This window comes from Gymnoscopelus microlampas (assembly GCF_963454915.1).
Source record: "Gymnoscopelus microlampas genome assembly, chromosome: 11".
Lineage (NCBI taxonomy): Eukaryota > Metazoa > Chordata > Actinopteri > Myctophiformes > Myctophidae > Gymnoscopelus > Gymnoscopelus microlampas.
In genome coordinates, this window is record NC_139948.1 from 16453682 (window position 1) to 16477749 (window position 24068).

The window sequence follows — 24068 nt, forward strand, 5'->3', positions numbered from 1 at the left end:
TAGATTTTTAGTTGTATTTAGTTTCAAACTGCACTCCCTTGGTGCGCCAACAATACACACGCCAAATGTGAAGGCAATTGGTTTGATGGTTCCCAAAATATACAATGAACAGTGTAGATGGAGCTGAGGGTCAGGGCTCCAAGTCTACCCGGTCAAACAGAGTCTACTTGGTCACACATACACACTCACACACTGTACACACATAGAGATTTGTGGAATTCATAGCTAGATTTTGTGACAGTCAGTCCTGACCTTATAAGTTGCAACAGATTTAAACCAATTACCCTAGGTTAACAGACCTATATTCTAATTAACAAAACTTCAAGTCTGTGTTTTGTGAAATAAATGCGTAGGCAATGTATAAAGTCTACTGAAAGCTGTCATCTATTTTGGGTGCATGTGTTTGTGTAAAGAGAGAGAGAGAGAGAGAGAGAGAGAGAGAGAGAGAGAGAGAGAGAGAGAGAGAGAGAGAGAGAGAGAGAGAGAGAGAGAGAGAGAGAGCGAGAGCGTGAGAGTCAGAGCAAGAGCAAGAGAGAGAGAGAAAGGAAGAGAGAGGAAGAGAGAGAGGAAGAGAGAAAGGGATAGGGGTGAAATTATATTATGATGGGTTTTGGAACTTTGAAATACTTGGAACTTTTTAACAACAACAACTCTGTTATATATGAGTGGGTTACACTTGACCATGCTCCACTTATTTGGAAAAGCAGTCTTTATGTTGCGCTCAGTGATGGAAAATGCTTCTGTGACTGTGGTCTACTCTGTCAGTCTGTTGTGTCTGTATTTTGTTAAATAAATGCGTCGGCTAATAGTTGTACATGTATAAAATCTCAAGCCAACAGAGAAACATACGCTGATGATGCGTGTCACACTTCTGATTCAGCAATGCTGGCATGCTATGTGCTGTAAAATCCCATGGAGGCGGCTTTGTTTGGTTCGGTGTGAAAAAGAAAGGCCGGTATTAATGGCGGCTCTTCTTCACGCCATTAAAAGAAATGCACACACACGCACACACACACACACACACACACACACACACACACACACACACACACACACACACACACACACACACACACACACACACACACACACACACACTTCATCTCCAATAAAATGTTTGACCAGCACCATGAGATTAACATTGTGGTGAGTTCATGTAAACCTCCATGGGCAGGGGCTCAATTAGTCTCCTTTCTGACAGGAGGCGAATGGAAATAGGGCAAGCAAGCCTGAGACAAACACTCTGAGCCCCCCCCCCCCCTCCTCCCCCCACACACACACACACACACACACACACACACACACACACACACACACACACACACGCGCACACAGGCGTACACACACACGCATACACAATTGACAATTTAATCATTTAGCAGACGCTCTTATACAGAGTGACTTACAAAGTGCAAGATTTGCAAGAGTAAGTGCAAGTCTAAGTGGCGTGAACCCTAGTCGACAAGCGACAGGGCAAATGGTCAAGTAAACAATTTAGTGCTCCAAGGTACTGTAACTAGGATAAACAGCTACAAGGTACTGTAACTAGGATAAACACACACACACACACACACACACACACACACACACACACACACACACACACACACACACACACACACACACACACACACACACACACACACACACACACAGATGATATACAGATGACCATTTCCCAACTTGCCATCCAAGTCACAAGTTGCTGTTGGTGTCAAACCGAGGTGAAGACTGCATTAACAAAAACCCTGAGGTGGTTGAAATTAAGCAATTCATCCTAATTTTGATAAGCATGCTGTCTTTTTTTCAGTCTTTTATTCATTTTTTTGTTATTTTCTGTGCACCGTGAGATTAAAGTAATTTCCATATCCGCTGCCTGCAAGCTTTTGGCCTGTGCCACTTTCTTTAATAACGCTACTTAAACAGAACCCTATTATTATGTTCATATTGCATCGTCTGTTTCTGCAGAAAGCACCTCTGCTGATTGAGATGGAGTGACTCATTATGTACTTGAGTTAGCACATCCACTCTCACACACAATCATCAGCATCTGTATGTCAGTGCTACAAGACCTACTCAGTACAGATTGAGAAGGTCAAAGGTTAGCAGATGCCTTAAAGACGAGCTGAAATTGAGTTTCGAGAGTATGTCATTTCCATATGGTGATGTATTTCCTAGTGAAAAAGCAGCTGGGCACATCTCAGCCAATCAGAGTGATGGGTAGCGTCCGAGTACCATGACCCGCCTAGAAGGCTCAAACGTTTTCAGAAACATATTTGTACTGTTGAGCTTTAACGTCACTGTCTAACGTTCATTTCAGTCATCTTTTTTGGCAAGACCTATGGTAACTCTGTGTCATCACAGCAATTATTACCACAATGACATAATAATGAATATCCGGAAGGAGGAGTGCTGGGTGAGCAGCTTCGTTGAAATGAAAGGCCAGGGATTTCCCGACCGTACTATATAGATAATATATCACTCTATGGACTCTTTTGATATAAAAAATATGTTGCATTTGACATACAAATATGTCACATCATGACGTGCTTGTAGATCTGTTCTTTTTAGAAAGTGACACCATTGTACTACGAAATATAAATTAAACTTTAATGGATTCACAATTTCCGGTGTGCTTTACTTTACCTTAATTAACCACAAAGGAAAGCCTCTGTGTCTGCCAGGCAATCAGGAGGCTGCTCTTAAAATGCCTTTCACTAAACAGAGGCACATTTAACATGCAGTCTAATTACATGCCAGGCCTACGAATATGGACATTATCCATGGTGATAACCTTTTCCTTAATGTTACCGTTACAAATGAAAGGGCTAATGAGAGAACCAGCTGCTCTAATGAGACCCTGGTGAGAGCTCGGTAATCTGTGCTTTTATCTCATGTGCAGGCTGTTAGATTCAGCATTTACTTACTATTACCATTTTGTGGATAACTGATTAGAAGCCTTGTGCAGTTCAACAAAAACAAACAACATTTTTTTAAATAACACCAAAGATTTAAAATAGTGACATTCCTGAGGCACCATACCTTCTGGTGCATCACAGATTAATTCTGGGGGCAGAAGGAAAAATTATAATAAAGGGCCAATTATTGTATCACTACAACAGTTTAGTGGGACACCTTTATTCATCTGAGAGTTTGATTTATAGTGCATTGATTTGCTCCAAGCACCAAGATAGCATGGGAGTTCTGTGTCTCTGTACAATGGAATAAAGTGTGTAGAAAAACAACAAGCTAATCTTATCTTTATTTAGGTATTTGCACTGGGCTGCTTATTATAACCCATTCTCATCATATTTTGATATTTGACTGCACCATGTTGATGTTGATGAATGCGAACCATAGTATTGAGGTTAAGGTTAGGGTAAGTGTTTGGGTTAGGGTTCGGGTTAGGATAAGGGTTTGGTGTAGGCTTAACTTTGCCATGGCCTGCGTTACTGTAAGTTGACATGATGTGCATTCCATCAGCGTCAACATGACATCCAAAGTTACCTGACAAAGCTTCAAGATATGATAATACACACATAATAGTACATACAGTAATAGGGAATGAGAATTGGCTGGTAAGAGAACAGACTTCGGACAGGATTTCACGGTTCAAGTGTATCACCAAGCGTGTATTGATTTCTAATACACGGTATGTTCCATTAGCAGACGCAGTTAAAGTTTATGAGCAGTGACATTCTGTTGTGATTTAAAGACTCATCATCCTGGTTTCATCCCGGATGAAACCAGGTTCCTCTATGTTGACAGGGAATTTCAGTGATTCTCACAGATCTGTGTGCTGAGGTGAAAACGAGGAAGACATTCCGTCTGGCAGGGAGGAGTGGTGACTTGCGATGTGGAGTCTCACTATCAGACTTAGCAGGCAGAGCAGGCATGATAAGAGTCCTGGGTGGACTCTCTCATCTGTACTTAGGCCAGACAGACAGGCATGAGGCTTATGTTAGGGCACCAAGCCATGTCTCTGTGTCTCAACACAGAGAGAGAGAGAGAGAGAGAGAGAGAGAGAGAGAGAGAGAGAGAGAGAGAGAGATAGAGAGAGAGAGAGAGAGAGAGACAGACAGACAGACAGACAGACAGACAGACACGCAGGTAGATGGACAGACAGACAGACAGACACGCAGGTAGATGGACAGAGAAAGAGAGCAAGAGAGAGAGACGCACGCACGCACACACACACACACACACACACACACACACACACACACACACACACACACACACACACACACACACACACACACACACACACACACACACACACACACACACACACACACACACACACACACACACACACACACACACACACACACACACACTCAGGCTCACAGGGATAGAGAGAGAGAGAGAGACAGACAGACAGAGAGAGGGAGAGCGATAGAAAGAGAGAGAGTTGAAGGTCTGAAGAACACAGAGAAAGAAGGTCCAGAGCAACAATGTTGCCATGGTGCTGAGAACCCTTACAGCCCAGATCAGGGAGGCCAGCAATGCAACGGAAAGAGGGGGCAAGGCGATCACATCCAAAACACCGGTGCCAGTTACAAGTTTTCACACTGGTTGCAAAGAAATAACTTCAAATGTAGTAAATCACTGAAAACATACAGCCGGCTGCTTGAGTCTGACTACAAAGCAGGAAAGTAATTTGCAGATGTCTCTGTGAATTTACATGCCTCGATACGGTTCCCATGGGCTGCTGACATTCTACATTTCCGGAAGAGTGCATCTATCTACAGCAAATAAGGGCAATTTTGTTGGTTTTTGTGTTGTGTATACTAGAAGCAAGCTCATTACCGTGTTCAGAACTTACTGCTTACGGTAATGGTACAGCTGTTTACTCTGATGAGTGCTTTTATCATCGGTACAAAATAAGGCAGGGGAAACGCGTCATTAACGTTATTGAAGCAATGAACTCCCATTCATCTTTTACTGTAGAAAACAAGTGAAAATTGTTAGGGTTTTTTTTTTGTGGGGGGGGGGGGGGGGGTGCAGTTATTGCTTTATTTAGAGAGTGGTAGAGACGCAGGAAACTGACGGCAGAAAGGGAGAAGGACATGCAAAGATCTCCAGCCAGAATCAAATTGAGTTATTTACCAGTGCGACCCAAAACTGCTCTAGAATTTTAAACCCGGCATCACTATTATCAGTCATTATAGACATATTTTCACACACTTTCAAACAATATTTTTTTGGGGGAAATTAGCAGATCTACAAGCTCACAACACATTGCAGTAAACGTGGCGTATTGTGGCACGGCCCGTGCCACAATACGATCTTGTAGATCATCTACTTCTGCATGACACATACAACAAAGTATAAAATAGGGCTGACATTCTGGCATCCTTGTGCAGAGCAATTAACAAGGAGAGAGCAGGTCAGGGTTCAGTGCTTTTTTCATGGACACTTCAGTAGGTAAATAAACAGGCATTGAACCTTACTGTAATTATAAATAATAAACTTGATCTGTAGCAAAGAATAAAGGCCTTTTAAAATGTAGAATTCTGGAGACCTTGGAATGTTTTTGTGGTTTGAAAACTACTCTCTTTCTTACATGGACATAGTCTGGGAGGCATTGCCTCGGAGTTTGGACGGCGGGGGCGCGGCCACTGCGTTGTGATTCAAATCAACAGCCAATGAAGAAAAGGGGGCGGGATCCACATGCAGTGGTGTTGGTGTCTAAATAGGATCGACGGGAAGCAATTTCCCCTTGAGAAATTTCGGCCGCCATTGTTGTGTACTGCTGTTTGCCTCTCGTCGGACTTTTTAGACGAGTTGCACAGCTCTCAGACCGGTAAGAGGCGTGTCCGCTCAGATTCAGAGCGTAAATAACATCCTGCCCACAAATCCCAGGGCTCTGGCCCAGAAGTTCCTCGCCGAGCCGGCGAAAACTTCTGGGAACTCAGATTAACATGGACACAACCCCCACCTCGCAATGAGCAACTCTCCTTTCCTAAGTATTTTTAAGCCAAGGCAGTGTTTTTTTCCTCCATACAATTTCAAGGTTTCAATGTAATTTACAGGATCAAATTAAACAACAGACACAGCAGTGATGGTGCTGTCCATCCAGCCAGTGTCTGCTGCCACATTACAATGAACAGACAGTGTGTGGTCCACAGTAGCTGTGCCACAGCTGGTCATGCTTTGAAGTGGTTGCTAGGGGTTACCTGAGATTCGTGTTGAGCCTCCCCTGATGTAGAGGGGTGGGGCCTGGAAGGCGTAGACGTTGTCGTTCTCAGCTATGCTGTTCAGATCCTCCTCATCAAAGAAAGAACGCTGGAACCCCGTGGAATAGATCTCAGTCAGGATGACCTAGACACGGACGAGCACGCACGCACGCACACAAGAGAGAGAGAGATAAAAGGGAGGTTTCGCCTTTTGGAGTGGCATTCTAAATCTCAGAACTATAAACCTGAACTCCTGAACTCTACTGATGTTACAACAACCTTCGCGCTATTATCGTTGCTAAACTCCTGCACTCCAGATGTGTTGAGTGCAGGACAACGTATGAAGATCGTTGAGAGGTCATACGACCGGCGTGCAGTACCTGCTCGGGAGAAATCTTTCCCTCGTCGGCCAACATCCTCCTCAGGCAGGACAGCGGGCCAAACAGAGGCACAGCCAGGCCGATACGCAGGTACCGCTGTCCCTTGGTGCTGAACACCAGAGTCACACACAGGGGCCTATCACAGAGGACACACACACAGTCAAGGACAGTGTCGGGGAATGGCTTTGAGCTCCCAACACCCTCCTGCCATTTTCATCAAAGCCCCCGTCCCCCCACACACCCTGTCCCCCCAATGACATGGGAGGGACAGAAGAAGAACACGTTCCATGAATAAATCAATACATTTTAACATTAATAATAGATCATTAGGACCTGGTTTTTATGTGTGAGAAATAATGGCATCTCTACTGCATTTTTAAAGGCGGGGGAACACTAGTGCCGTGACCTCTTCGGGGGCCGTGCTGCTGCCACAGGCAGGATGGTGGGGGGACTTAATGGCTTCTCTGAAATAACAGCAGACGGAGGACAGACCCTGTGGGAGTGTATGACCAGGGGGCAGGAGGTGAACATGGCTCAGAGAGGAGCCAGTTCAGATCTTTACTGTCCCACATGGGGAAATTGTGCACACAAACAACACAGTAGACAGGATGAAAACAATCAACAACATGACAGATGATCAGCAACTAACAATTGATAAAAAAAAAGAAGCGATGTGAAGAGGATATTGAGCTTTTCAAGAGGCAATCAGCTGGCGTAGGGAGATATCACACTTATGAGCTTTAGGTAGGGCTACCTGTCAATCAGGAGGTGTCCTACCCCACACCTCCAACCACTTTAGACGTGTTAGTTATATTGTATTAACTCTGCCATACAGATTGGTTAAAATAACTAGCTTTAAAGGTGATATGGAAGGCTGCTGGTAACTGCAGAGGAAAAAGCTCATTGTCAGATAAAAAAAAACTGCCCTTGAGATGTCATCAGAGCATATTTAATCGTTGTAGAGTTAAACACACAGCATATTGAACATAATGAACTTGAAAAACTAGCATGGCCTGCAGCCTCCAAGAATGCAGCAGGGAAAATGCAGGTTAATGATTTAGTTATACTTTAGTGCAGTTAATGGACCTCTGTAAGGAATTCAAATAATAGCAAAGGATTACAACCGAATATTGAAGGAGGACTGCAGTGAATTTGACTGAGGGCTCGGGGTCATAGAACAAATCCATTTGTGTGCTGAATTCCATTTTAAATCTATGGCAGGGACACACAGCGTTTATCATCTTAAGAATATGGGCTGTCAGGGCGCAGGGGTAAAGTACCTGCCCCCCACCACGGAGTCTAGGAGTTTAAATCAACCGTGGTGCATCCCGGCTTGCCGGGCTGGGGGGGGGCATCTGTCAGCAGGGAATGTTGAGCAGGAGGAGCAGGACGAAGGCGCTACGTCCTCCCAGTGGAGGCTCCTCACTGACAGGTGAGCCAGTACTAGCCAATAACAGCAGTGGCATGCGAATTGGGAGAAAAAGTGGTGGAAAATAATTGGCTAGTCTAAATTAAAAAAATATAAGAATATGAGCTGTCAAATTTACAAAAGTGATTTGCCCGGCACACGTGATCTCTTAATAGAAACGTGACGTTACACATTTACTGAAAGTGTTACACGTCTGACAGAAAGTTAGAAAAAAAGAAAGAGAAAGTGGATCAAATCCGGTCCTGAAAGCGCAGCAGTGTCATCCCACATTAAAGCTGTGAGAGGTGAAGATGCCAGGTGATGCAGGCAGATGGCAGCCAACTTGTTTTTTTATCACAGGAGGGTACAGAGGACAGACAGCGGGTTATAGATGCTGCTGTAAAGTCTCAGTCTGCCACATGAACCCTCCCCCTTCACCCCACCCCTCTGTGAACTCAGAGTGAACTGTTTGCCGGTAACCAATGTTTCTGCGTACTGTGCATCCACATCTGTGTACAGTATACACACACAAGTCTGTATACTTGTGACTCCGCGTCTGTGTACTGTACACGCAAGACTGTGTGTGTACTGAGAGAGAAAGAGAGAGTGAGTGAGTGAGTGAGTGAGTGAGTGAGCTGTTGTACTGTTTTATTGGATCTTGTTTAGTCGATACACTTTTTGTATTAGCTTGTGCTCATTTGATTTAGCTATTTTGTCTCATCTGTTTAAGAAAGTAGGTAGCTGATATATAGCACTTTTACCTTAGCGCTAGGTATACTCTTGGTTGCTTGTTTTTGCAGGAAATGCACTTAAGACTTCTGGTGATTAGTAGTTTCGTTCCCTACCTATGTTGAATGCACTTATTGTAAGTCGCTTTGGATAAAAGCGTCTGCTAAATGACTGTAATGTAATGTAATGTAATGTGAGCGAGCGAGCATGCATGCGTGCGTGCGTGTGTGCGCAATAATTGACATACAGTAGGCCTACTCTGCAATTGTTTTGCGTGTAGTAATCTCTTAAGAACAGATTCTGCTCTGCGTTTGAATCTTTCGGGGCGGTTCGTCATATCGCGTACGCACTGGCCTACAAGTGGGTGTGACTTCACATCAGGAAGCAGGCCGCGCTTTACCCAATCAAATGTAGTGGGCGGGATTTACGTGTCTGCCGATCCTTCCCCACTAGAAACAAACCGAAACTCATTTAACAATAGCGTCCTCGGAGCAGACAACCCTGGGGCACCACACTGTGTTAATCAAGGCCTAGTAACAAGGGTCTCCATATCTCCCCAATCCCCATCTATTTAGTCAATAAAAAATACATCTCCAATCAGGAGAGAGAACTCCACAAGATAATTTATCAGCTTCTCGTGTTCTGGTTCCAATTTTGTCTGCAAATTTTTGGATTTGTTTCATCAATTCCAATTGTATTTGTTTATCCTGTGTTTCTCTCTCCTGAATTTATAAAATTGGTATCCCAACCTTCATTTAAAACAGTAATTTGATACTATGATTGCCACCAGCACAACTTAATAACACCCTTCCAGGGTTTTTTACCTTTTCCCATCTCACGGTACGGTGTCGGGTCAATCATAATAAATGGGTATGTTGAATGTTATAAAACTCTCCGATTGAAATTCCTGAAACAGTCATTGCATGCTTATCAATTACATACAGTTTTATTAATTAGATTGATGACACCGGCTACTGTGATAAAATATTAATATAATCAGATCAGATGTTGCAGCAACTCTGCAATGTTGAAAAACACATTTGAAAACAGACTTTTTCTACATACGAGGCATACATTCACAGTAAAACATTGTTTAGTTTAGTTTACATATTTTATTATTTATTTTTATTTTTTGTATTGTATCTTCTTTTGTCGTCATTCAATTGTGAATGTCCAAGTGTTTAGTTTTTTGTGTGTATGTTTCACACAGTGTGAAAGCCAGTTGCTCCCAGACACATGTTTATCCAAGAAGATACAGTAAATGTAGTTTTTGTAGTAACTGCATGTGTGTATGAAGGCTTTCTAGCTGCAGATGAGTTAATCTTTTCACACAGAGGAAGATGAATGGAGGTCTTAAAAAGGCAATCCATCAGTTTTCCTCCTTTATGTACACCTTCAAAAGTACATTATCTCACTCCCATCAGCCTCTCAACAAACAGCAATGATGGGGTGACTACAGTAAGAACTCCATGTTTGGCAAGCCGTTTGTCATAACACGCCCCTTATAAACAATTTTCCGAATTAGCCGGCTGGGCTGGCTGAACTTGTATGGACTCTTTCAAAGATCTATCTGTCTGGAAGGATGAAAACGGCTTGCAGGGGCCATTTAATAGGGACTACTGCTGACAGAGTGTTAAAGATTTAACCATCACAAAGAGGCCAAGCGACTTGGCTCTGAGACGCATGTCATCAAAGAGAGAAATGTCACACAGGCGACCATGCTATATTCTCGCGCTAAACCTTTGAGGGCTACGAATCATCGAACAGTATAGATGTCTACAAAGTTGGTGCTGCTGACACATGAACAACGTTGACTTCTAAATGTGCCTGTGGCGGCCCAGGATGTGTTGGATTTTAAGGGTGATTTATACTTAGTTGGGTGTCAGTGACAAGCACCGAAAATAGAATATCTGCTTGTAGATATTCTTGTAGATCTGCCATTTCCGGTGTGCAACACCATGCACAACCAAGTATATCAAGCCCAATGTCAGACCAAGGGTGCAGCTTGAGAGGTGTGCATTGAGTCTAATAAGGAAGTGAGTTCAAGTGACAGTTCATATGAATGGCCTGTAGTTTCGCTTTTTTACCCCTGCTTGTGTCAGAAAGATGTTTTTTTTCAATGCAAGCGGATGGGTTTTTGACGAAGTTTAGACTTGATTTTCTTACCTTAATAAACATTGTCATAAATACTATATGCTTCCAGTCGCTAGTTTAAAGTCTTCCTTCAATCATCATGATATGCGTTTTGGTAAATTATGGTCCCATTTATTTCAAAATTGACGATAAAGTAGCTTATGCTCTAGGAGGGACGGAATGACTTGATTGACAAGCTACACAACCAATAGCATTCATTCCCCGCTCCCGCTCTTGATTGACAAACTACCCAACCAATAGCATTAGGGATTGATTTCCGGTTCCTATTGCCGGTTGTTTTTTGTATATATCAAAGATGGATTTCAAAAATTGGCTTCATTCGTCTGTAGAAACCAGGGGTGTGGCTTTGTCCATCTCTTTTATACAGTCTATGTGTCAGACACATTCACACACTTGCAAACTTTTGACATGTGTGTGTGTGTGTGTGTGTGTGTGTGTGTGTGTGTGTGTGTGTGTGTGTGTGTGTGTGTGTGGGGGGGGGGGGGGGGGCACACAGCTGCTCCTCTACCCGTACATCTGGGGCGAGGTGCTAGCAGCTCTACAACAGCTCTGTCATTAGCACCACGTCTTGTCTGTGCCATCCTCATCGGACCATGACTGGGGAATTAAGCAGGTGGTGGAAGACGGAATGTTCAAATCAGATTCTTTTTTTATTAGCTTTTTCTAAAATGATGGCATAGAATCAGCAGAATAGGCAAGACATTTTTCTTCTGTAACCTGTCTGTAAAGATTTGTCTTCGAAAGTGTAAAGTTTAGAACTGCTGAGCAGTAGGCCTAGAGGGAAATGGTGGTTAAGTGTGTGCATTTCAGATAAAACTAGAAAAGTGTGTTCCTTGGATTCCCGCTAGGGCCCCCAGAATTTGGAAGGCAGTTATAGCCAATTGGAATGGAATTTGCTACATCTGACTGATACATCTTGATGACATTTTATGACTCCGGAGATAAAATGTACCGATTTGTGTGAGTTGGACAAAAACAGTAGGAGTAGTAGCAAAAACAGTGTTTGGAAGAAAGCGTGAAATGAAAATCCTGTATGACCTACGTTTAAAGAGTTATAGGCCAAAACGTGATGCAGGCTGTTATAGCGCCACCATGAGGTCAATTTGAAAGATTTGGGGTGGAGGTTCTTTTTTAGCCTATTGGCAGTGTGTGTGGAAAGTTTCACATCGATCGGTCCAACAGTGCCTGAAATTAGCTGTTCACAAACGGACGGACGAACAGACATAAACATAATCCCTCGCATTCGGCCTTACCGGCCTCTTGGCGGGGATAAAAAACAACAACATACAAATATATCATGTAGAAAAAATTAAACAAGTCATTCTCACAGTTTAAGCCATAATATAAAAAATGTACTGTAGTACTGTATGTTGGATTATCGATCTCAAGCAAGTCTCTGCAAGTTGATTTTGAAATGAACTGTATCTAATGGCGTTCTTAATTAAACAAACCACAGCATGCTTTGGAAAATGGTAGCCTTAGTTACTACGATAAACATGCCAGACCACCTGTAAGGTCTGAAAAACTGTGGGAAAAGAGGGACACATAGAAATGGGAACATGAAGAAAGATTAGAAATGAGGGGGAGTGGATGAAAAGGAAAGAATGGGGGCCTCCTTTGTTGTAAATGCCAGGATTTCCTGAACAGGCTAGCTCCAGCTGACCTGTGAGGAAGGCGGAGGGGTTATTGTGACCTGAGGGTGAATGTGACATTGTTCCTCTTTACTCAGAGGCTGATCTTGTCCTCTGGGACGATTCCCTCCCCGGCTCCAGACGGACTATTGTCACTGTGTAGTACTGGACAAAAACGTGTCCCACAATTTCCAAAACAGTAGCAAGGCCTGACCCTGGACCAGGTGCTCACCTGGTCTGCCGTAGAGGGATGGGGAGGGAGATGCAGCTGAAAGGATCGAAGGTGTTGCTCTGCTTCAGACAGTGGGGGCAGGTGAGTGAAGACCTACGGGGGAGAACAACAACAGCATCACATTAGCCACCACTGAAGACCTCTCTCTGCAAACCGGACAGGCACCTCTATCCACACTTAACCACGTCCCCATTTCGGGTATGTCATCATAGGCAAAAATTTAAATAAATCAATTCCAGAAAATAAAGAAAACTTAAAGAATCCTCAAAACGAGCATAAATAGCAGACCTACAATCTCGCAACAGGTTGTGAGCTTGTAGATCAGCTATATTCGCTATTACGACAGAGTACGCACGTATAGGGCTTAAGTGGTTAAATGTCTCATGCGCCTTGCTTTGAGCGCGCCTGCGGCCAGGAAAGAGGCACGTCCTCAATTTTAATAAGATGGGAGAACAATGGAGTCAGAATGAACACACAGCTCCACACCGAACGCCTTGATCCAAACGACAGGAAGGGATGGGGGATGAGTGATGTAAGTGGTGAGAATGAGAGAGAGAGCGCGAGGTGGGTGGGGGCGGAGACGCGGAGTGAAGGAGAAGCCCCCCTGGGGTGACGGATCCTATAAATGGGAACCTGCGGAAGCCATTTCCAGCTTGTTGCATCATTCTCTCACCAGTGCCACTAATGATCCCTGTAATGCGGTGACGCAGTGCCGAGCCGAGAGAAAACGGGAGCTCCGCCGGGAGCTGCCCGCCCCTACCCCTGTTCAGTGGTTCAAAGTAACTAAGTACATTTACTGAAGTACTGTATTTAAGTACAATGTTGAGGTATTTGTACTTTACTTCCAATTTCCAATACTTTTACTCCACTGTAATTATTTGAAAACTTTAGTTAATAGTTACCTGTCAGATATAAATTATTACATTATGAAATATACATTAACCACTTTAGCCCTATTTTATACCTAGGCTATTTGAAAATAGCCGATCTACAAGCTCACAACGAGCTTGTAGATCTGCTATTTTCAAATATTTTAGTACTTTTGGTACTTTAAGTACAAAGGTACTACTGTACACTACAGCAGCAATCTTCCATTCTTCCTGTTTTTTCCATTAACCTCTTTTTTTTTTGCCACAATTACACTTTGCTCCAACAAATCCCCCCTTCAAGTTTACGGGAGGAAGTTGCTTATTCCTGTTAGGTAATTGAAGAATGAGTCAGATAATGGCATTTCCATGCAACTGATGTAGACCTGATTACTGGAAGTTATTTTCTTTGCACTGGACAAGTCAGGCCTCCATAGGATTTTCAAAACGTAGGATTTAATATCAGTGAAATGACTGTCATTAACCACTTATACAGTATACACTTTGCCGTACGACAAATACTGAACATAACAAGTAAATCTGCTTTCACATTATTTTGAACTTTTTGAAATTTCACTTAGCCTATAATGACAATTGACATTCCCAAAATAGGGATGCCAGGTTGAAAGTGGTTAATCCCTCTGTAGTGATGAATTGACTATACTGTAACAGTCAGTTGTAACCGGTGTAAACGACCCTCATTTCAGCATCATATAGGCCTATTCAGAGTCATATCATATCCTGTACACCTTTACCTCAACAGCAATGACTGCTCTGTAAAGCATAAACAGCATGAATCCATCTATCTCATCAGCAAAACTTGTTTTTGTCAAAGAAGGATTTGATTAATCGAGGCAACTGCAGCTGTATAGAATGCATCGTACTGCTGGAGAGATGTTGTGATGCGCATAAAGCCTTTGTACACTGCCGAGAAGAATATCCCAGCAGCAATATCAACAAAGAATGACAGCAGATTATCACTGTGATACAACATCTGGATAAGGCTTTGGAAAAAGTACAGGCCTGCACACAGGAGAAACACCTATCTTGTCTACATTATAGCAAAAAACACAAAGCCAAAAATCTTTGAACCGCTCATCAAAAGGTGAACAAAACAATCCTTAATCAGTCAATTTATGTTATACGGTAATTATTGTACTTTTCTTAATCAGCAAAAAAAATTGATTTAAAAAAAATCTTTCTCTTGTAACCTTTAGTCTTTTTAACTGAATCCACAAGCCTTGCTTGCGTGCAGCGAACTCTGACAACCTTTACTGCGTCTCCCTACCATGGGAAATTAAGCCAAAAATTGTGTCCCCCTTATCGGAAGGCACCTGACAGACACTGTGTGTGTGCGTGTATGTGTGTGTGTGTGTGTGTGTGTGTGTGTGTGTGTGTGTGTGTGTGTGTGTGTGTGTGTGTGTGTGTGCGGTGCATAAAGCCCTATTCAAGCAAACCCAGCTGACCCTGGCTCTTAGCGGTGCTCTCTCTCTTGGCAGAGTAGAATGGCTTCCCTACGGATGTCTTATTCTCAACAGGAAACAGCAAAGCTTGCCGTGCTCTCTGCATACAAATAACACCCGGGCACCACTAAAACATAGATGTGCTGCTAGATCTGCTGCTACGAAATGCCGAAAAAAGGTGCAGGGAAAGAAAAAGAGGTGATATTCTGGTGATGGCCTAATGGAAGAAGCGTGCAGGGCATGAGAGAGATCCCCTGTCTGAGATGCAGCCATGCTGAAGTCACTCTCAACATAGCTCTTTTCTCTGACAGGAACCGACAGTGGTTTGGAGCACTACTCTAAACAGTTTTTCTTTCGGCGGGGCATCAACAAGGGACTTTTAGTGTTGATAAATTAGAATGAACTAACCTGGAATTCATCCCAAAGACAAGTTATTATAAGAAAAGCTCTCAAAGACTTGGGAGTTTGGGTGCCTTAAAGGAGTAGTTCACCCAAAAAAGGTCTTACCTTCTATCAATTACACACCCCATGAAGCATTGAATGCATGGAGAATTTAGTTTTTATCGCATTCTTAAGCTAATAATTTGATGACTGGCAGAAATATGCTAATGTCTCCGGTAGGAGACTCAAATTACCTACATTTGAGTCTCCGCTCATCAAATTATTGGCTTAGGAATGCGATAAAAACAAAAAAGTTTTCATAAATTCAGTGCTTCATGGGATGTGTCATTGAAAGAAAATAAGTCATTTTTGGGGTGAATTACTCCTTTAATGCTCCCCAGTACGCATGACAATATGGAGTTGGCAGCTTTATTTATTATTTTTATTATCTTTATTCAAAAGACTAAAGCTCTGAAATGGAAAAGGCCATTAACCTTAATACAAGACTCATAATTCACCATTCACACACACACACACACACACACACACACACACACACACACACACACACACACACACACACACACACACACACACACACACACACACACACACACACACACACACACACAAAAGAGGGGATTCAGCTTACTTTATGAGCTGAAAGAATACCCGACTACCACTTATCTAACGCTTTCCCTCGAATATAAATAAATCAGGACAGAAGACAAAACAAAGGTCAGCCAGGGAGTCAAACTGATTCAGGCAGGGGCTCTCAGAGAGCGATAGAGAGAGAGAGATAGAGAAAGGTGACTTGTCGTGCCGTGGAGAGACGAGCAGGGCTTCCAGTGACGCTGCTCCTAGGGCCATAGTCTGACATGCTTAACCCATTCAATCCGGGAACACGTCTGTGTCATTTTAGATTTCATTGGCTATTCAAAAATAGCAGATATACAAGCTCATAGTGCGGCACCGAGTGCCGCGCTATGAGCTCGTAGATAGTTATGAGCTCGTAGATTTGGCCGCGGACCCCCATCTCAAAATATGTTGTTTCAGGGACCCCCAGAAGCACAGATCAGAGTTAAAAATGTTCGCTTTAAAACAAGATTTGCACAAATATTTCAAGATTTTTCATTTTTTTCGCATGAGCTTGTAGATTTGCTATTTTTTAATAGCCAAAGTATAAAATAATGGTTAAAGTGGTTACACAGATGTGTTCCCGGTTCTAATGGGTTAAGTGCTCGCCACTTGGTTTTCCTTTAATGAGCAACGATTGGCGGAAAGCACAGAGGCACTATCCACCGACGTCGACCAGCGAGTCACCGATGTTGGCACCGATGTTGGCACCGATGTTGGCACCGATGAGACGTCTTAGGCTTATTTACGAATTCCCTGTGGGAAAAGTCTTGAGCGCTGTGTGAAATGGACAGAATGGCTAATGAATAATAGATTCATAAATGAACACTGCCTGAAGCGGCTCTGTCACTCTAACATCCCTTTAAATGAAGCTGAATGAAATGCACCTTGAGAGAACTTTTTCCCAAAGCTCACGCTACAAATCTCGATTTCATTGATTCCAGTATGAATAATGCCAAAGAATTAATGGCCTCCTTGCCACTTAAACAAATAGGCCTAAGTCAGCCAACCATGTATGCTATGTGACAATGTGTAAGGGACCATGATGACTGCATAGGGACCAACCAGGCTATTAGAGGGATAATTCTCTGGCCTGTCAACTTCTGCATGTTATATTACACATTGGGCACTGCTTTGGAAAGAAAAGATCAAAACAAAAAATTCAGTTGAGTTCCTTGCAAGTTCAATTGCAATGGTTTCGAGATAGACAACACTGTCTCTCTTTAGCATTGCATACACCGGCTACAGCAGTCGTTTAGTTTTGCAGTGCAGAAGAACTACAGTAGCTTCACGCTGTACATTTATATGGTAAAGTTTGCTATTTGCCTCGCCTTGTGTAGCGATTCTGTTCCGTCTCCAGCACGCTGCTTGGCTGGCATAGCACACTGTTTGAGTGGGAGAGAAGAACAGATTCTGCCTGCCAGGCTGCTAGGACTGCTGCTTCCTGTCTAGACACACCCAGGGTGTCAGAGCTGAAACATTTGTCAGTGGGGGTAGCAATTAAGAGATGCGCTCTGACAGATGTATAGCCACCATTAGCATCAAGCTGCCAATTTTCCAAGGAGTCAGCAGATGGAGGAAAATTCAATAAACAAAGGGAATATTAGCAGGTGGATGAAGACATCAACAGACTCTGGGATGTCTTCAAATTCCTTTATGATGGACTGGAGAAAAAACAACACAATTGCTATGACCAGTTTAATTGATCATTGCCTTAATATATTGTATACATAATATATAGAGCAGCAGTGACTCAGGGGTAGAGTGGCCAGTAGAGTGGCCGGATGTTCGATCCCGGGCTCCCCCAGAGTTAGTGTCGGAGTGTCCTTGAGCAAGATGATGAACCCCTAATTGCTCCCGATTAGCAGGTTGGTGCCTTGCATGGTTTCCTCCACCACCGGTGTATGAGTGTGTGTGTGAATGGGTGAACGTAATGCACAATCTATGTAAAGCGTGCTATATAAATGCACCATTTACCATTTATTATAAGTTTACAGCTCTCTCATTATGTCTCTGACCTGGCACACAGTGTCCTTTTGAGGACTGGTTGAACCTGTGCACCCATCTGTTGGCAAGAATCTTGTTCGCTGGTTGTCTGAGTGATGCAGCAGCGGCACTACCAGGAGAGCACAGCTGTCAGATGCTTCTATTATGTGAAGACTGAACTGTCCCCTTTATCTCCAGGAGGAAAAAGAGGGACTCTGGCTTCAGTTAACTGCAGAGTCCAAGCCCAATGAAATAATACGACAACAAGGGGATGCAATGACTTCCAACCGCATGATAAATACTTGATAATAAAGTGTGGTGACCCAGGGGTTTGTCACATTTCACTGTCCAATGAGAGGTAAACCAATAATAGCACCAGAGAACAAAACACACATCACTCCATGAACTGAAATACGGTAATCCACAGCTTTAGGGATTTTTGGTGACTAACTGTGTTATGACAGCGCAGTTAAAACACTTTGACCTTTGACATGAAGCCAACAACCCCAATTATTTCACAGAGGACAGTAAGTAAGCGCTATGATGACTAAGTACTTGTGCCAGCAGTGTTTTCTACCTACTTAAGAGCTACAGAGGTTAGGTCACAGGGTGGTTGGTTGTCGGGTCATTGAATAGTTCTTGCCTGCCTGGTAATTACTGAAAGGGCTGTGTGGATGTAATGAGTTTTCTGTTCTCTAAAGACAGGCATCTGTGTCCCTGAGGATAGAGGTCCTTCTGTAAAATAAATAATGACATGTCCATTACGTACTGTATGTGCTGTATCTAGCAATTACATGCTAATACAATCAATGAGGTCCAAACATAGTGTCAGAGTATGTAATGAGGACCAGCCCCTGTATAGAACTCCAGCCAACTGTGAGGCACATACAGTATAAGACTGTGTTGTACAGACTCACTAGAGGTTTAACTCTGATCGAAGTTTAATTTAGCTCTGTTATTACATGTCAGTGTCTTCTGGACAGATAGGCAAAATGATGGCTTCGGCACAGATTGCTTGCAAAATCGACTGCAGTCACTAGATTGTAATGGAATCCAACACAAACATGCTGCTGAAGCCTGATTTATGCTTCGGTGACAACGTGCCATGTGACAAACATAACATTATACTTTGCCGCATTCTGAGAAAGCAGCGAGGTTCAATGCATTGTCTATGGTGAGGAGCGACCACCACTTTCCCCACTTCGGCAGAAGGTCAAGCCAGCAAAAAGCGGAGCGGCAAAGTTGAGAAAAGTTCAACTTTGCCGCTGTCACTGTGAGGTGAAACAGAGCGTCAGGCAACCAGAAGAGTGCTGTGCTCTGAAGTAGATGTGGATTAGGACGGCGCACACACTCAATACCACTTGAGACAGTCAGAAATGGACTACTGCAAGGAAGTGCCAGTGGCTGCCAGCGCCAGTGGCTCAGGGGTAGAGTGGCCGGGTAGAGTGAACTGGAAACCGCAAGGTTCCCAGTTCGATGCCGGGCTGGGGCGCTCCCCCTTGAGCAAGACGCTGAACCCCTAATTGCTCCCGATGAGCAGGTTGGTGCCTTGCATGGTTTCCTCCGCCATCGGTGTATGAATGTGTGTGTGAATGGGTGAATGGCACAATCAATGTAAAGCGCTTTGGACAAAAGCGCTATAAATGCACCATTTACCATTTACCAAGTAGTGAAAGTTTTAAACTAGCAGTTGTAGATGTGAAATTAATGAAGATTGAGTACCTACATACTGTAGCATATTTCTTACCTGAAATGTATAAACAACCTCCAATTATATAGCATAGCGTCCCAAGACTTTTTTCTAGTCTAGTGGACCATACCGGTCATAGTGGAAGGGGTTTTACTGACTGACTTATTGAATATCTATTGATGAAATGCATGTTTCCAAAGAAGGGGGTATGGCATGCAGTCATAATCTTGAGTTTGTTTACTGCTGGAGCACCTGTAGACTCAGAGAGACAAAGATTGACCCTTTGTGCGTCCTTGCTTGAAGTTAATAATATTAATAAACCAGTGACGGTTGGGCACAGGCCTACTCGGGAACGACGGCCATTGGGAACACATGCCCCTCCGGTCATTCCCATTGTACTCGTTGTACCCGTTGTCAGAGTACCCGTTGTACCTGTCTGCCTGTGTCCCTCTTATGCCCATTTACTTCACTTCCTTGGGTCCATGCCGAGTTTGAACTCAATCGGTCAGGTTGTTCTCGAGATATGTGAATAAAACATTAAGGTTCATAACTCATACACTGTTAACAACAGTTCCATTTGTTCCATGTGTACACACTCTGAGATAACTCCAAGTGGGGATCCTTGAAATTAAAAAGGTTGAGAGTCACGGGTCTACAGCAGGGTGTTTTGTTAATAAAGTAACAGAGAATACCAGCACTCACGGACCTGTCCTTAAGGTACTTTTATTGATACGTTGTCTTGGTAAACAACGTACACGTTTCTGCAAGGCTTGACACTGCAACGTGTGTAAATGGATTCTCTGTTATAGTGGAGCGGCTAAATGCTTTTTATTGGCAGAATCTTTCAGTTGATGATAAAAGCGTGAAAATTGGCATGAGCAGTCTCCATGGGTCACTTGACAAGAAAATTGTCCGAGGCAGTTGTAATTTCAAGATGGCGGCCATTTTTCAAGATGGCCGATACCTTAGTGAGCAGTTAAGTGATATGATGGTTTATTTGGTGATACAAGCATGAAAATTGGCATGAATAGTCTCTGTGGGTCACTTGACAATAGGCCACCCACAGCTACTTAACATTTCAACATGGCGGCCATTTTTCAAGATGGCCAACACTTTAGTGGAGCATTTAAGTTATATAATGGTTCATTTGGTGATACAAGCATGAACATTGGCATGAGCAGTCTCTGTGGGTCACTTGACAATAAGCCACCCACAGCTACTTGAAATTTCAATATGGCGGCCATTTTTCAAGATGGCCACCACCTTAGTGGAGCAGTTAAGCTTAAGATACAAGCATGAAAATTGCCATGAGGCGTCTCAAAAGGTCATTTGACAAGAAACCCCACAACCAACGCTTGAAATTTCAAGATGACTGCCGCCCGCCATGTGGATCTTTAAATGATACCTTTTCTCATAGAAATGTATTGGGTTCCTCAAAAAGCTCTGTCAAGAGAGGTTGTTTGACTGTGTTTTGTCTGACTACTCGCCCACGACCAGTCCAGTTTGGTAAAACCTGTCAGCAGTTGCCTCCCACCGGCATAGCTCTCAGGGTTCACTGAGGTACACAAGCTCCCTTACCACGACAAGGTAACAGTCACAAGGCCGGATTTATTTTTTATTTTTTAACAGCCATTACATGTGTCAAATAAATACTAAGAAATGGGGAAACAAAAAATATGACTAATAAATGAGCACAGTTGTGGTGCTGATTAGCACAGTTGTGGTGCTGAACGGACAGTGCTCCAAAATTATAATTGAGCAATGGCTAATACTGAATGGCAGTAGCCACGGAACCATGACAAACTATACTAAGGAACTAAACTGAAAATATGCTTCACCGTTACGTATGGCAGTGGAAGGCAGTGGAAGCAATGTTACAAAGTAACAACTGAAAATTACACACTAATAGACTGGTGACAAAGTAAAACATGATGCACTGATGTGGCGAGGGGAAGCCGAGCCATAGGCTTACACTTGAAAACACAGAGGACAACGGGGAATAACTCTGGCAAAATAAACATGCAAATAGGTTCTAGCAGGGGCAACTATATAGGCATGTGCAACTGAGTCCATATCTGAAGCACTTACTGTACACCTTCCAGTACATGCCTTGGTGCACCCACATTTGGTCAACTCCCAACAACTCTCCGCAATAGGTGGAAGTGGAGTCCAGAAGACTTTCCACTTCTCGTCCTGTTCCACCCATCCCCAGTCAGATGGCTCGGCATTTGTGGATGTCGCTTCAATGCCTGTCCCCACACGTATCCAGCCTCATAAGAAGCACGTTTGGCATGCTCTTTGAGTGCTGCTTGAGTTGGTGGGATCAAGTCATAATGTCTTTGCTTTCTGGCAAAGAGATCAAGATGTAGATGCTCTCTTTTGGGCCCTTTCCAGCTCTGTGATGTTGAACCTAAGTTTACAGCTTAAATTATATTTTGCTCTGTTTCTTGTCAATGTGCTTTCTATGCCATCACCTTCATCTAGTCGGGTTAGACTAAGTAAGATAGGTAGAGCATTGATCTTATGAAATAATGGAACATTTCTTGCAATGGTATCATAACCAGTACGATCGTGCTCTCTGTTGAATAAACTCGGCTGAATGAGTTTTTCCTTGGTGACCTGCTGACAAATGAAACATCTGTCCCAGTTAGTTTTCTCAACTGTTATGATGGCTTCTGCCATGTCTGCAGCATAGGCAGAGGCCGAGGGTTTATCCTTTTACCACCTTTTACCAAGCACTTTGATGTATGGGATACAACTAAGTTCGTGCCTTAACCCTACACCTAGTCCGATCGTTCATCCAATGCCATTTAAATCCTGTGCGATCTGTACACCATCCGGTTAACTAAAACCCCATTAACCTTGGCTCGGCTCTCCCGCGCTGGCACAACCTGTCAATTCAGGTGCGGCTATCTAATTGTTTTGGGGTAAATTAGACAGCATTTGGGGTACTAACTTTCAATTAGCTGACATTGAACCCCACTCTGAGTTTAACAGCAGTGATATATCACCAGTGTGCCCTGGTAGTGCGGATATTCACTCTTATCTAATCTATCTATGATCAACAAATCAACACAACTGTATTGTGATGTGTTAAAAGTTGTTCTTTAGCATAATAACAATAATCGTATAATTGTCCTTAATGAAAAAAAACATACATTTCTATGAGAAAATGTATCTTTTGAGGATCCAGGGGGCGGCCATCTTGAAAATAGAAATTTCAAGTGGATGTGAGTGTTTTCTTGTCAAGCAACCCTTAGAAACTGCTCATGCCAATTGTAATGCCTGTATCAACAAATAAACCATTATATAACTTAATTGCTCCACTAAAGTGTTGGCCATCTTGACAAATGGCCGCCATCTTGAAATTTCAAGTAGCTGTGGGTGGCCTATTGTCAAGTGACCCACAGAGACTACTCATGCCAATTTTCATGCTTGTATCACCAAATAAACCATTATATAACTTAATTGCTCCACTAAAGTGTTGGCCATCTTGAAAAATGGCCGCCATCTTGGAAATTCAAGTAGCTGTGGGTGGTCTATTGTCAAGTGACCCACAGAGACTGCTCATGCCAATTTTCATGCTTGTATCACCAAATAAACCATCATATCACTTAACTGCCCACTAAGGTGTCGGCCATCTTGAAAAATGGCCGCCATCTTGAAATTACAACTGCCTCGGACAATTTTCTTGTCAAGTGACCCGTGGAGACTGCTCATGCCAATTTTCACGCTTTTATCATAAATTGAAAGATCGTAGCACTTAGCTGCTCCGCTATTATTAAAGCAACTCTTCTAGACTGTGCACTCGGTAAGAAACCTCAGTATCTTGAAACGAGTTGGAGTCGTGCTCGCATACTTTGTGTACACATGTATAAAATAAAATTTCGATTTATGTTCATGTAAAGTAATGCTAAAATAAAGCTATAGGGAGAGGCAGGCAGCAATCGCACAGATGAAGCTGCTTCAGAAATGCCTTGGGGCAGACCGCCCAGGCCGAAACATCACTGAGCACTTGGGGAGCAGGGTTGCACAACCGGGCGATCATATGTTATAACCCTCATGGAATCAAGCAGATGTCTGCTTTTGGAAGAGGAGGTAATGATTCCTACCAAAAAGCAGTGGTCTGGGGTTCATTAAGTTACAAGCTTAATTGTGGCTGCAGAGAGGAATGCTGCTGGCAAAAAAACATGTTTGAAATGAAAACTAAATTCATGTTATATGTTTTAAAAGATGAGAACATTATTAAATGCCTGCAAGGGTATAAACTTTGTGACAGTGATATATTTATAGCTAATATCCGAAATACTAGACCGGAGCCTTTTGGGCC

At 43.1% G+C, this 24068-nt stretch overlaps 1 protein-coding gene across 1 annotated transcript in view; it reads right to left on the reverse strand.

The window, feature by feature from the left end:
- usp43b (ubiquitin specific peptidase 43b) overlaps nt 1-24068 on the reverse strand; it is a 105199-nt gene that overhangs the window by 41917 nt on the left and 39214 nt on the right. Inside the window, exons 4-6 of the mRNA XM_084072707.1 lie at nt 12717-12809; nt 6563-6698; nt 6183-6327 (exon numbers count right to left, since the gene is read on the reverse strand). Of these exons, the coding sequence (XP_083928833.1) occupies nt 6183-6327; nt 6563-6698; nt 12717-12809 (374 nt within the window). The remainder of the gene's footprint in view (nt 1-6182; nt 6328-6562; nt 6699-12716; nt 12810-24068) is intronic.